Source organism: Balaenoptera ricei, chromosome 2 (genome assembly GCF_028023285.1).
Source record: "Balaenoptera ricei isolate mBalRic1 chromosome 2, mBalRic1.hap2, whole genome shotgun sequence".
Lineage (NCBI taxonomy): Eukaryota > Metazoa > Chordata > Mammalia > Artiodactyla > Balaenopteridae > Balaenoptera > Balaenoptera ricei.
Window position 1 is genome coordinate 178,630,309 of NC_082640.1, and position 15,121 is coordinate 178,645,429.

A 15,121-nucleotide genomic window follows, 5' to 3' on the forward strand; every position below is an offset into this window, starting at 1 on the left:
AGACAAAAATCATAAACAGTAGCAAAAAATCTAAAAAATATTTTTTAAAATAATCCTTTAAGGAAAATGGGATTTATCCTAGGATTTACATGGATAATTTCATGATATAATTGCTATCAGTGGATCAAGTATAAAAGCCAAACCTCTCACACTTACCAAAAAGACATTCAAATGGAAGTCAGTACATCATATTAATTAAAGCCAAACAAAACGTAAGGGCTGGGCAACTTCCAAAAACCTCACGAATCACTCAATTCACTTGATAAAATAAAATTCAAACTTATCTTTCAAAACATTAAGTTATGCTAGTAGCAATTAACTCACTACCTGTTTATTCTGCAGACTTTCCCACTTGGCTTTCCTCTTTTCAGCACTGCTCAGAGGAAGAGCCTTCCCCTTCTGATTCAAATGGCGAGGTGTCAAAAGATTCAGTCTATAAAAATTTCAAAATAATTTTATCAAACAGACAAAAACAAGTACAATCTCACAGTGGTTCTAAAACTTCAGTGTGCCTACAAGTCACCTGAAGAGCTCATTTCAACTGCAGACCACTGGGCCACACTCTGGGCAACTCTGTGTGCAAAGGACCTCCTGAGTTCACAGCCCACATACAGGTGGGCTGCACGGACTGTGAACCTCCACACCTGCCTACTGACCTCTGGAAATAATGCCACAAGCAAAATCAAAATGTCATTTCTAGAGCTCCTTTACCTTGAAGATGTGTGGTCCACATCCAGCAGCGGCTGGTTGAGATTGGTCAGGTCAAGGTTATACTTTGTTTTATAATATTCTGCAAAAGTTTCATATTCAGGGGAAGGAAATTTACTCAGGGGGGTAAGATCAGTGTACACATCAGCTACATAAAATCGATGAGGCTGATCAAAATTGCGGTATCTAAAAAAGAAAAACAATCAGTGACTTTCTGGCTTAAATCAACTATTCTCAAAACACAACTGCTTTTAATATGGAAATGCAAATTATTTGATTTTAAAGAGTTCAAAAAGGTTAAAAATAAGTAACATTAATGAAACTTCAATTCTAAATAATACATTTCAAGTGGATTTAAGACGAGAAGAACTATATTTATATCAAGTAAAAACTGACTCCCCATTTTCCCCTATTTTACTACTGTCTTTGTGCTAAATATCTATACTTTGATAACACATGAAAGCTAAATGGCACCTTTAAATATCTCTTAATTTCATCAGTATAAATAGTATAGAAAAGTTTCAATATCCAAACAACCAAGTAAATACTTTGTATATTACTAACGCTAAACATGAAAGACACTTGCCACATAAAATGTACTATTGTGCCATTTATGATATTGATAGGTTGGTGTTAGCTAACATTTAAAATATGGCTTTGAAGTACACAAAGAAAAAAGAAAACAAAAACAAAAACCAAAGACTGAATTGCAGCCAGTACTTTAATTCTTTAAAAAGTGCAATGTTTAATTTTATTGCTCAAAAACTCCATCCCCTAAATTTTTACAAAATAAGAAACAAAGCATAGTAATTTACTGTTTTCACTGCACTTAATAACACTATGCCTTTTAACAATTCTAATAAACTATTATTTACACCCAAATTCTTTAAGACTTTGGGGATTAAAAGGATGGAGGTTTTAAGAAGAAAGCCTATCAACATCATTCAGATGATCTGACCTTCACAAAGTAAAATCCCTTCATCAACAGTGTTTTAGGTTTTGTTTTTTAAGTAAGTAAACTGGAGAGAACAGGTCCACCATGAAGAGATACCTATATTTTCTATTAGTAATATCAGTGCCAAAGTCACAGGTCACTTACGTTCCCCATATGAACAAGGGAATCTTCTGAAACGAAGTATCACCACCACTTAGCCTTCCACTTAAAATCTTACCTTGGAATGATAACTGCATCTTGGTAATCTTCTAATTTAAAAACAAAGGGAGTTTCTTTTGAATACTTTGTACTGGGAATGCCTATGCGAGCTTCAGATTTCTCGATATCTTCCATGAATTTAAAGTCAATGTCCAAAGTGCTGGAGTCATTAACTTAGGGAAGAAAAAGACCCTTTAGCTTGTTAAAATACAACAATACAGGTAAGATCTTTACTCAAGCTGTATATTCATTATATGTGTCTAATTCAGAGTTATCAAAGATATTTCTGTAGTATATACAATAAGCTCATTGTTAAGCAACAGTTTCATTTTTTAGCTAGTATACAGAAACACTTTAGAGTCTGGGTCCTTACCAACATTAAGAGGTAGAACACAGTATGCTGAGTCAGCGTCTGTGGGTTTAAATTCTAGTGCAGGTTTTTCAAGCCGAAGAATATGTGAGAATATATACTGGTGAAGTCTTGTAATCAACTCAAGCATTTGTAGAGATAACGTGAAACCAGACTTCTTCAACTCAATAGATATGGTAACCTCTCCAGAGCGTGTGTACACAGGAAAGTGTGGAATCTTAACAAAAGAAAAATAATGCACCTCCAAGGTTAGCAAATGTTTCAGTCCATTACAAACATTTAACTTCAGAAAAGGAATGGTGCTTTGTATCAGGGGAACAGAAGAGATACCTTAATTTTAAAATATTAAACATTCTGTGGTAACAAAAGATAGTTAAAGTAGCTTTTCCTTTTTTAAAAAAGAACAAGACAGTTCAACATAAACAGTCATTATGAAATGTCTACCTGAGGTATGGGTTTGGCTGTCAGTATTCCAAAGCATCTTGTGGTATCCTCAGGGGGATAAAGCTTCCGCCTTCTAAAGTTGAGTTCATCAGGTAAAGGTGTCGTTAGAACCATTCCTATCACATACAGGTAACAAGGCTGATCGGGCTTGGGGTAGCTATCCCTCAAACATTCTGGAATCTGGGATTGGAAAGAAAAATTAAGCATCAAGTTCAAGTGTATTAACCTCTTTTCCAGATGTTGGCAAGATAACAAATTTATTCCTGGCTTTACTAAAAGCTGATGAGAGAAAACTGAGAAAATATCCAAGGCAGGAGACCTCCTAATTTCTTAACCTCACTGGAAAGTCGGCACTTCTGGGTCTGCAAAAGTATATAAAACCATCAAACACTGTAGGGCCTTTCAACACAATACTGTGCATTTGATCTGTTTCTTTTGACTAGAGAACAAACTCTTTTCTTTCTTGGGTTTCTTAGTCTTTACTAGCTTGTAGAATACCAGAAAATAAAGGTAGCCAAATTTTTTAAATCCCATGTAATCCTGAAACTCAAAGATAACCTTTATTAACACCGTGATATACTGTATCATCTTCCAGATTTTTTCTGGAATAAATGTATACATTCCAGAATAAACGTATATAAACATATACACATATGTATTTTTCATTACAAATGGAACCACAAAACAAAGACTGTATCATAACCAGATTTTTATCTCCAGTTACTACAATGAGAACATCTTTCAGGGTCAATACAAATCAGTATCATTTTTAATGGCCATCTCATTGAAGGAGTAAACCATGACTTAAACTAAGATTGCTTCTAAACTTTCAATATTCATACAACCTCACCCAATAGTCTTGCAGTTTCTGAGGCTCAATAACATAAATAATTATGTCCACAGTTAAAAGGTACAGAAATGCTGGCTATGGGATAGTTATAGTTAATAGAATATCAGATAATACAGAATGCACCTATTAATTAAACAGGATACAAAGCAGTACTATGCTTCTCAAAACACTTATTAGTGATAACATTTGTCATATGAAACTCGTCCAGTAATCTCTAGGATAAATGTTAGAGCAGGAAAATTGGATATGAGGAAATAAGCATTTCAGAAAATCGGATAACTTAATTCATGATTTTTGAAAAACTGACATGATTTTGAATCTTGAAAACGCTTAGCTGGGTGCAAACTTTTTAAAAAAGTAAAAACTCAATAAAACTGCAAAAATAAAACAAAAAAATCATACATTTAGGCCAAGATGAAAGTATACAGCAAATTTTTGCTTCTGTTTGGGGTTTTTATAAGGTAAAAATATTGACAAATAGTTTTTAAGTAAGTACTTCAGCCCAGCATGGTTACAGCTAGAACTACGCCACAGATCCCGCTAGACACAATATGTTGAAAAAACTCATTTTAACTCCAGTCAAGCCACATCCTAACTCCCGACAAGTAACTGTGCTTGCACCTGCTGGTGTGCACCTCATCTGGACGGGCACTTGCCTGTTTTATCATACACACCCTCTATGTTTTAGCTCCAAACATACGGTAAAGCAAGAACCTTGACACTAAAGTGAATGAAACAAAGAACGTCTCTTTAAATGAAATTAACGCACTCTGGATAGAATCTGATAGATGAGTCCAGGAATCCTTTTGAGAAGAAAAGCAAAAGCAATGTCTGAAATGAGAAAGAGTACACAGTGTACACATCACAGCGAAGGGGCTGATCTGAGAGAAGCTGTGAACGAGGGAGGGAAACGAGCTGAGATCCACAGAGTGGGCTAAATTACAAGGGTTTTGGGAAGCCAAGCAAAGGAATCTGGACTTGATATAGCAAGAAATAAAGTCAGAAAGGCTAGATTTTTACTCGGTTCTAACCAATACTAACTGCTTTTGGGTAGCACTGTCTTCGTTTTGTGGAGCCTGGTCTTCCTGGAACACTTGTCTCTTCTTCATCATGTAAATCAAGCTCTTCTTCGTATTTAACAGTCTCTTTCCCAACTGGCATCAAATGGTCATCCAGTTCGCCTAAGAAATTTAAAGAGAATTAACAAACAATCCTGATTTTGCCTCTCTAACTCATCAGTGAACAATCCAGAACAGCACTATGTTAGGAAGCAACTGGAAAAGTCATGAAAACTAAAGCATCTGTGCTTTTAAAAATACAAGGGCTTCCCTGGTGGCGCAGTGGTTGAGAGTCTGCCTGCCAATGCAGGGGACACGGGTTCGAGCCCTGGTCTGGGAAGATCCCACATGCCGCGGAGCAACTAGGCCCGTGAGCCACAGCTACTGAGCCTGCGTGTCTGGAGCCTGTGCTCCGCAACAAGAGAGGCCGCGATAATGAGAGGTCCGTGCACTGCGATGAAGAGTGGCCCCCACTTGCCACAACTAGAGAAAGCCCTCGCACAGAAACGAAGACCCAACACAGCCAGAAATAAATAAATAAATAAATAAATAAATAAATAAATAAATAAATAAATAATTTTAAAATGTTCAAAAAAATACAAAAGTAATCAGATGTGATACTTAAAGCCAAGTCTATTTTGACATTTGTATATTCAATATGATCAGGATTATAAATTCTGTTCTAAGATTAAAAAATAAAAACATGAACAGGAAAATAGCACATGTCATCCCTTTACAAACACCACTGGAAAACAAGTCTTCCCATTAAAAAAAAACGTTTTAATTTGTACACTAACATAGACTAATTTGAGAGACCAATACATTAAAACACAAAACACAAATGTTCATGATTCAACAGTTACTAGAAGACCTTTATGTATTTATATATTTAAAAGAGGTCAGGAAATGGGAGCAAATAAATTGTAGCTGTTAAGCTGTGGGAAACAGAGCTCCTCCATCTTACACAAGATCTTCAGTTACATCATACTTACATCTATCTTCACCAAAGCACACCAAGAGCAACAAGTTCACAGCCCGCAAAATCCTTAGGCACCTATAAAGCCCTTGATGTGCTTTTGTTTTACAGTGTTTTTAACTTTATTTTTATTTACATGTGCCCTTCAAACACTCTTACCAATTTTGTGCAGTTTTTCACAGCAAATGAGAGCTACGACTCTTTCAGCCAATCGTATACAGCTCATTGGGGGACCCTGAAAGTAACAAAAAATGTGCCCATTATATATGCATGAAGCTGTATTATCATTAGTGCGTAAAACATATATGAAACCTCTACCGCCAAATCTTTAAAGTTGAAATTTACCAGAACAAAGTTTCATTTTGAAAAACGTCAGCAAGTTTTAAAAAATCCTAATCTCCATATTTGAAGAGCCATCTTTAAAAATCCAGCCCAGGGCTTCCCAGTGGCGCAGTGGTTAAGAATCTGCCTGCCAATGCAGGGGCCACGGGTTCGAGTCCTGGGCCAGGAAGATCCCACATGCCACGGAGCAACTAAGCCCGTGCGCCACAACTATTGAGCCTGTGCGCCACAACTATTGAGCCTGTGCTCTACAGCCTGCGAGCCACAACTTCTGAGCCTGTGTGCCACAACTACTGAAGCCCATGCGCCTAGAGCCCGTGCCCTGCAACAAGAGAAGCCCCCGCTTGCCGCAACTAGAGAAAGCCCGTGCGCAGCAACGAAGACCCAACGCAGCCAAAAATAAATAATTAAAAAAAAAAAAAGCCTGCCCAGTAAAACCTACATACTTATAACTAAGATTTTACAATTTTGATGAATTTAAATTTTAGTAAGAATTTCATATATCCATATTGAGACTAAGGATAGCAGTTACACAAAGGCTGATTTTCAAGTCAACAACGAAATAACTAGAGCAACCCAACTGCATTTAATGAATTCTGTGTCACTGTAAGTATCTAAGCCACAGCTGAATGATTCTGCCAGAAATGTTCACAGTAGTAAGATCTTACAGAGGAAACTTCAGAGGTCATCTAATCTAATTCTGGGAGTCTACGAATTATACAGTCTATTGAAGATTTGAACATATAGTTGACTACAAAAGAGATTTACAAATTTACTTTTTAAAGTAGATTTAAAGCCAAATTTACCTGTAACTTGCATAGCCTTAGAGAAGCTGAAAACAAATCCATTAATGACATATTTTAAGGCACAATCATTTCTTTTTCTAAACTTACAACAATGGAGGCTCGAAGAGGTGAGTTAATTGGCAGATAAAGAGTTGAATAAAATGTACCATCAGGCAACTCTCGGGTTCTACATTTAGGAGCCAGGTGAGTAAACGGATCACTTGGTAATCTAGCACAGTATCTGTGAAGAAAAAGAAATTCTGATGCTGAGTCTACAACTGAGAAACAGAGGAAAGAATTTTTACTGATATTCACATTCTAAAGTTTGATTTTTTTATGCCCCTCTTCCCCTCTACTGGATTGGTATTTATATGTGGAGTCTGAGCTTCACTGCTTCAAACTTTCAATAAGATGGAACAGTAGTACATTTACATACATAATGGAACGTTCTGCAATGATGTTCTTTCTGTATCTGTGCTGTCTGACAGGGAGGCCACTGAGCACGTGCAATGTGGCAAGGGCAGCTAAGGAACTAAATCTTTTACTTTATTTAATTTTCATTAAAATTGAAATTTGAATATAAATAGCCATATACGTCTAGTGCTATGACTGGACTGTGCAGGAAGTATTGTTCAGAATCCGTTAGGGGAATAAATTGCCAGTGTTTGTTCCTTAATGATCTTACATTTGCCAACAACTACTGGGGTCTACGCAAGGAAGGCATCAGAAGCGGGCCAGTGTTCACACAAAGGAGGGCAGCAGAACAGGACGACCACCCAGCAGCAGCACAAGGAGAGCACTGCAAGCAGGGCAAGCAGCCAGCCTCGAGGGAGGGAGCCGGGGCCCAGGTCAGGAGGGCGCTGGGACAGGAAGCCAACCCAGCAGGGGCCAGGACGCATGCAAGGAGGGCAGTGGAATGGGCAGCAACCCTGCAAGGTCAGGACCTGCGCAATGAGGGCACCTAAACATGGTGGCAGCCCTGCAGACTGCCACATACAGGGAGACTGAACAGTCAAGTAATTATTTTGAGGACAATGGGAATTAGATTCCTCACTATTAAAAAAGCCAGGAACAAAGATGGAAAAAAGGGAAGCTGGAATAAACCCTCTGGTGTCCTACTAAAAAATGGAGTTAACAACAGACATGTAGTCAGATACAGAAATAACTACAAACGTGTATTTATATAAATGTTTATATAAATATAAACGTGTATGTGAATAGGTATAAACATTTTCTAGCTCCATCTACTAAACAGCCTGGTAGCAGTAATACTCCAGAGGCAATGAACACACCTAGTGTGCAGATCTTGGTTTCTAAACACAACTCATTCTCCACTAAAAGGAACCAGGACCTTTTGGAGAAATAGCCAATATCTAGGCTGGGGCAGGGAAATTATGAGTCTAGAACATCTTAGTTGCCATAAAATACAGAAATGGTCAAAGAATAATGGTGACATGTTAAAAAGACATAGAAGCTAGAATGAAGGGGCCCCCACCAGCCAAATTTTACACAATTTTAACAACAAAATAAATGATAGTAAAAGACTATAAATGACTGAATAAAACAGGAGCCCATTAGTTCACATTGGATAAAAAAAATAAAAGGAACAAATAAACGGAGAGAAGAGAAAGCTCTTCCTCACAGTAAAACGACAACTAATAAATACAGAAAGAATAATGCAATCGGAAAATCACCAATTTGCAGACATCACAGAAATAATCAATTCAGGCAAGAAATATCAATTGAGTACGTACACTGATGGGTGAAACTGGGAAGAGGAATAAATTTCATATAATCTCAAAATATCTCCCCATGAAATAGTCACTAATTATAAAGGGGAAAAAGGCAACTTTACAGTAGAGAAAGCTGGCAGACCTTACGTGAGTGATCAAACTCACCACCATAATAAGGGGACAAATAAACACTGAGTGACCCCGTTAGAGAGAATGAAAGGAACGCAGCATCACTTCCATGATATGCTGGCCAAAAACAAATAACCTGGGTCTAATCATGAGAAAATATCAAATAAATCCAAATTGAGAAATGACTGGCCTGTCATCTTCCAAAGTTGCAAGGTCATTAAAGTCAAGGAAAGACTGAAGAATGGTTCCAGGTTGAAGGAGACCAGAGAGATGAGGAAAATGGGTACAACCCACGATCCTGGACTGGACCCTTTCACTCCAAGAACATTCTCGTGAAACTTGAATGGGTCTCTCTGGGTGAAGGGTATATGTGAGTTCTTTGTAGTACTCTTGCAATATTTTAAAGTCTAAAATTGTTTCAAAATAAAAAGTTAAAAAGAAAATCTTATGTTTTCTGTTCCTTTATTTTGCCTCTGCACAAAATTTATCCTGATACATAATCTAGCTATATATCTGCTGTTCTTAGTTCTTAGAAATGTTACCACCGACTCAGGACAAAGTAAAACAGAACATACTCCGAAAAAAAAAAAAAAAAAAAAAAAAAGTTAATTTATCATAATCTTCCATGACCGCTAATGGAAAATTCAACATCCACCAACATTCATGACACAAAACAAGTTTCAAGATCTATAAAAGAGTGAGTGTTGCAAAATTAATTTCAATCTAATTAAAATACGCATGCCTTCATTATGTCAGCCTTGCCAATGAGAACTAAACATTTATTACTACGCAATACTGGTTTTGCCTTCTGACAAAAAAGAACAATGAACAAAAAAAAGCAACTTCTTTTCCTTCTCTCATCAAAGTATCACAAGCCATAAGTAGAAAGACTGGTGATTGTTTGCAAAAGGTAAACAACACAATACTCATAGGTTTAGACTTAAATCTCGCAATTCTCACAGGCTTTCCATGCAAGTGATTTGATGCCATACCTATTGATGTGTCCAATGGCCGTGTTGATTGTGACTCGTGGACCACCATCATCGGGCCTCAACACGTATGGTGGGAAAACATCATCATCATCCACAACAGGCTCAATGTCAGTCTCACCGCTATCAACTGACTTGGAACATTTGTTTCTCAAGATCTGAACATTTTAAAAACAGAATTTATGAGAACAAATGCTTTTTCTGCCATTAGTTGTCTGCCTCTGTACCTACAGAAAAAGCTCTCTTGACATGAAACATCTCTCCTAAATACACTTCAATACTCCATAGTTGCCTGCTGCTGAAAATTTCTCCTAATTAATCCTTTCCAGCTCCAATCATGTGGAGAAGTTCCCCATACAGGTAACAAGGCTTAAAAGGCACTGTACCTACCTACCTACCTACACACACACACGCACACACACACACAAGTGATCCCCAGTCTTTCATGAGTATAGGGGCTATGTCATCACTCTCAAATCACTCTGCATCTCAAACAATCAACTGTGACTACACTGTCCACATAAACAGTACACTTTCCAGGTCTTCTTTCCCAATAATCCATATGACCATTTTCACTGCTATTTTATTGTAAAATACTGCTGGCTCTGTGTAATTACTCTCAACTTTCTAATAGTGTACACACTGCACACCTCTGTTGAGACTATTCTCTGAAGATAAAACTATTTCTATACACATAAATACAACTTAAAGATAATACATGAATCTTACCTTTTCAATAGCTTTGTATGTTTTAAGGTCTTCTTCAAAACTTTTTATTTTGTCTGTATCTGCTAACATTACATAATTAGAGATCGGTGCCCTGGCTCTTCCCTTAGATTGAACATAGGATCGATACTCTGTGGGCAGATCAAAACGAACCACCAAGTTGCATTTCGGTATGTCAACACCCTCCTCCACGATACTTGTTGCAATAAGCAGGTTGGTTTCATGTGCTCGAAATTTCCTAAGTACCTGAAAAAAATCCACCAAGGATAGCAATTCTAAGAAATTTTCCAAAGAAAACAATGTAGTAAAATTAAGGGACAACTGTCATTTCTGACAATACTTTGAGCACGCGTAATCCAGGCCAGGCTAAAGATGATGACAACAATCACACAAAACTCGAGATGCATGAACACGTGACATTTTCAACTGAATATGACTTGAAAAATCAAAGTGCCTTTCTATTTTACAGAAGCATCCACGGACAAATCACAGCCTTCAAGATGAAGGCGCTGGGTTCTTTAATAACCAAAGTGACCAAACGAATCCACTTCTGGAGTCCCGTTGCTATTCTGAGCCTCCGTAATGGGATCTTATGGCTGTGAGTTTGTGCCAACATCCCTCCAAAGATGTCAAAACTCTTTCACTAAAATCCCTAAATCACTTGGAATTAAAAATTACAAGCAAAGCATTACTTATTTTCTGGCATCTTGGGACACATTTAAGGGATCAGAAATGATTTTTTTTTAAAGTGAAAAATTTTTTCATACTAGATTTAAGGTAACATCATTTCCCAATCCAGAATAAGTTAAATACGAAAGTAAGTTGGGTTTTAGACTGATCTGTCAGACTCTGGCTATTAGACGCCCCAAACTTGGAATATTATCAAAGAGCTATCACATAGAAATGACTTCAACGTGAATTATTCTGCTACTTTTAAGTTAAATAACAAATTTTAAATAAAAAGTTTTTATTTGCAAGCTGGAACACTATATTAAGTTTTAGCATCTTTACAATGCTATTTCCTATATCAAAATCTTAAAAAGCATGAAAAAAATTAGGCCAAAATCTTTAAAATATATTGTTATTTTTAAAGGACTCAACCAAGGCAGGACTTTAAGTAGAAAACAAAACACTCTCTAGGAAAAAATTTCAGTTTGTTGCTTCAGAGTCGTATGGAGTCAAAAGGAGTTAAGTTTGCGCAAGCTTTCTTTTTCTATAAAATGTAGTTGTGTGCCATCAGCCCAATAAAGGAAAACAAAATGGGTGATGGCAATTAAGACACAGAACTGATTTTCCAGACAGATTCTCAACGTATGAATCACTATACAGCTACCTCAAAGGAGACGGCTAGTTTCTATACGAACAAGTACTCTATATTACCAAAAAAATGCAGAGGAACTATAAAGAAAGGAAGTTCCTATGGGCAGAGTTTGTATATGTTCTGAAAATTGTTATTGTACAATTATTTGAACTTAGGTTACCTCTTCCTGTTTTCGGAATTCCGCTTCCATCTGTTTGTTACGAGGCTGATTCTTTCCAATGCCATGTCCAGTTATAAAATTGCTGCTGATGTAAGCCAGCTCTGGATCTTGTTTGCCAGCTTCCTTTATCAATCTAAGAAAATTATATACATTTGGAAGTTAAGCACTGCTGAGGGAAAAAACTTTAAACTTTTGTTTGTAAGGTCTCCCTTAAAATGGAAATACATATCCTTTTGCCAACATACCTAACAAAATAGTCTTGGTATTTTTTTTTTCAACTAGCTTAAAAAGAAATCACTGTCGCTCTTCTCTGCGTCGATCTGTGGACCAAATACTTGTAACACCAAGTACAGGGCTGATTTACACTGATGAATGAAATGGTCACAGTACCTCAAACTTTCTAATTTGGCAGTGACGACCTTCATAGAAATGTGGCCCAGGAGGGGACAGCGCTAGGCAAAGAGAAACATGGATTCCTCATGTATTTTGGCTTTAGTCCAAGTCTTATAATGAAAAAACCACACACACTCTTTCTCAACGCACTTCCCTAAGCACACACAGAACTTGCAGCAATGGTCATGCCCTTGTCTCCACGGCCAAACTTAGGCAAAGTACCAAATACCCCAAAGGAATACTTCATTCTCCTCTGCATGTAGTAAGAGAGTTCCAGCTGTGCATGAAGAGAAGTGCGTTATTTCTTGTAGTTTTACCCCAGCACCCGGTACCACTGGAAGCACGGCTCTCGGGAAAGGGATCCCTCCATCCGCTGTTAAGCACCTCCATTCCCAACACTCACGTCCCTGGGCAGGCCGCTGACCACAGTTCTGCACAAAAGGCCACTGAGCTTCGGCGCTGCAAGGCCAAGAGAGCTCCCACCCCAGCCTGTCAGGAAAGAGGACATACTCCCGAGCTCATCCCCCTTTCTGCCTGCACCTCTGTTATTAGCCCAGAAAGCCTGTCCCCTCCGACGGGCCCTCCACTAAGAAACGGAAAAGAGCTACGGGACGGGCTCACGTTACATGGGTGCAGAAGGTTAACAGTTAGTGTTGCCATTACAGCTATTTTGGAAATACCCACATTCAAAAACTCAGCACACAGGATAAATGGTTCCACACCTGACCTAAGCGATTCCATATGGTTCTTCTGAAGTCATACAACATAGTATAAATTCCTAATAGAAAATTGCATTTTTAAGTCAAACCATTCTTTTTTTTTTCCCCCAATAAGTACATGAAACAGGCTAATATCAAAGCCCTGGAAGAAACCTTGAAGGGCCATCTAGAATATCTTCCTGCCTCCAAATCAGTAAAACACTTGTGTGTCTAGGTTAGTTTGAGAGTCTGCTCTATAGTTTAAGTACTTAAAAAGTTCAAAATCAGAAACTTCTTTAATATGTTCCAAGATTCGTTTAGTTATTATAAACTTATGATGTCAGTAACAGGAAACAGTGCTACATGCCAACAGCATGCCCCAAAATCTAAAATATGAAATTAATTCTCTTAGAAATAATATGTACTTCCAAATTTTAGTTTATGTAAATTAGCATCAATTTGAACATAACAGAGGTTTAAAAAAATGCATTTCAAGTTACTCCTAATTAGGTAAAGAGTGTATTTTAATTTGCCTAAAAAAATAAATCTGGTAGACGTCAACTGGCTGAGAGGCAGAAGCACGACAAGTGAATGTACTTCTCCTTAACAAGACTCATCAGTGCTGCCGCGAAGAGCAGAAACAATGTGCACATGAATAAAAAAAAAAAATCTCTTGTAAGCAATAATTGAATTCTATATACCTATGCTGATAACGTTTAAAGAGAAAAATTTCTCTATCAGATAAATTTAAGGAATCCCTGCAAAGTTATGGGCTTCCAGAGAAACAAAACAAGGTCTACTGTTGTCAGGGAGCTTGTTACTGAGTAACACACACTGCCTAGATTTCACAGTACCACAGAATTGCTGGGACAGAGTCTGATTTGTTTCTTCTAATTTTATACTGAGTTTATGTGAGTTGTTCCACAAGCAAGCTGTTTGATAAAGAATGCTGTTCTCTAGTGCACAGAGCTTCTCAAACAATGTATAGCAAAGAACTGGTTATTTTTTTCCTAATTTCAAACTCACCTGAAACCAAAATTTCTGTAAAATTCCACGAAAATTAACTACTAAGAAAATGTAACTTTAAAAGCATTAAAATTCAACGGCCAATTGTATAACATTCAGCAGACATAAAAAACTAAGAGTTTATGAATATAACTGTATTACATTCAGCAGACATAACTTACTCTTAAAACTAAGAGTTTATGCTTACCCTCAATCTCTGTATCTTACTCAACGCCGCTGGCACAGACCCAAAGGTCACAGTGCATGTGTGTGCATACAGCCTCCCCAAGTACAATGTCAGGTGGTAAGACTGTCATTTTTATATACAGTGTCTCTTATCAACAACCCAGTAAGAGAGGGAGGTATTATTACTCTTTTACAGATGAAGATGCTGAGGCTTTAAAAAGTTAAATAACTTGCACAAAACATACACCTAAAAAGTGAGTAGAAATAAAAGGAACCAGGGCTCCTTGGAGAAATGGCTGATCCTATGCAAGAAAAATACAAGATGAGCCTGGAACATCTTGTAGTGCCAGAAAGTAAGGAAGTGTTCAAAAAACAAAAGGATGAGGGCATGTCAAAGGGACCCAGGAGCTAACCTCAAACAGCCCCCAATGGCCCAGGGTGGAACAACTTGTACAAAAAACAAAAAACAAAAAACTAGTATCAGATTATAACCGAAGTATAAAATAAACAAACACGAGTTCATAATGATAAAAGAACATGATTCAACAAATATAAACAGATAAATCAGATAAAAGAGACACACTTTCCTTACAGAAGAATTTCTGTAACATACATATATATAAGCCCCTCTCCAGGAATGAAGTTGAATCCCTCCTTCCCCAGGATAAACTAGATTTGGTGACTTGCTTCCAAAGAATTAAGTAAGAAAAGAGAAAAACAATAACTTTACAGTGGAGAAAACTGGCAAACGCAATCATAATCACATGATGAAGTTTAACATCACCAGTGATGTTCCGTGTTAATACCATGAGTCCCTCTGAGACGAAGTGACCAGAAGGGCACTTCACATCTGCAGTATTCTTCCAAATCCTAAAACTCAGTCTAATCCTGAGAAAAACATCAGACAAATTCAAACTGAGAGGCATTCTACAAAATATCTGACCAGTACTCCTCAAGAGTGTCAAAGTCATCAAAAACAAGGAAAGAAGAAGCTGTAACAGACCAAAGGAAATTAGGGAAATATAACAACTAAATGAACTCTGGTACACCTTGAATTAAAAAGAGGACATTAATAGGGATTTCCCTGGTGGTCCA

The 15,121-nt window shown here is 37.4% G+C and overlaps 1 protein-coding gene across 8 annotated transcripts in view; it reads right to left on the reverse strand.

Moving 5' to 3' along the window:
* The window catches only part of DICER1 (dicer 1, ribonuclease III), a 67,531-nt gene that overhangs the window by 18,835 nt on the left and 33,575 nt on the right, over positions 1-15,121 (reverse strand). For all 8 annotated transcript variants that reach the window (XM_059914931.1, XM_059914927.1, XM_059914929.1 and 5 more), the window contains 11 exons: positions 11,745-11,877; positions 10,267-10,509; positions 9,541-9,695; positions 6,795-6,927; positions 5,719-5,794; positions 4,567-4,706; positions 2,676-2,855; positions 2,235-2,448; positions 1,881-2,034; positions 712-894; positions 328-433 (listed from right to left, as the gene is read on the reverse strand). In XM_059914931.1, coding sequence (XP_059770914.1) covers positions 328-433; positions 712-894; positions 1,881-2,034; positions 2,235-2,448; positions 2,676-2,855; positions 4,567-4,706; positions 5,719-5,794; positions 6,795-6,927; positions 9,541-9,695; positions 10,267-10,509; positions 11,745-11,877 — 1,717 coding nt within the window. The remainder of the gene's footprint in view (positions 1-327; positions 434-711; positions 895-1,880; positions 2,035-2,234; positions 2,449-2,675; positions 2,856-4,566; positions 4,707-5,718; positions 5,795-6,794; positions 6,928-9,540; positions 9,696-10,266; positions 10,510-11,744; positions 11,878-15,121) is intronic.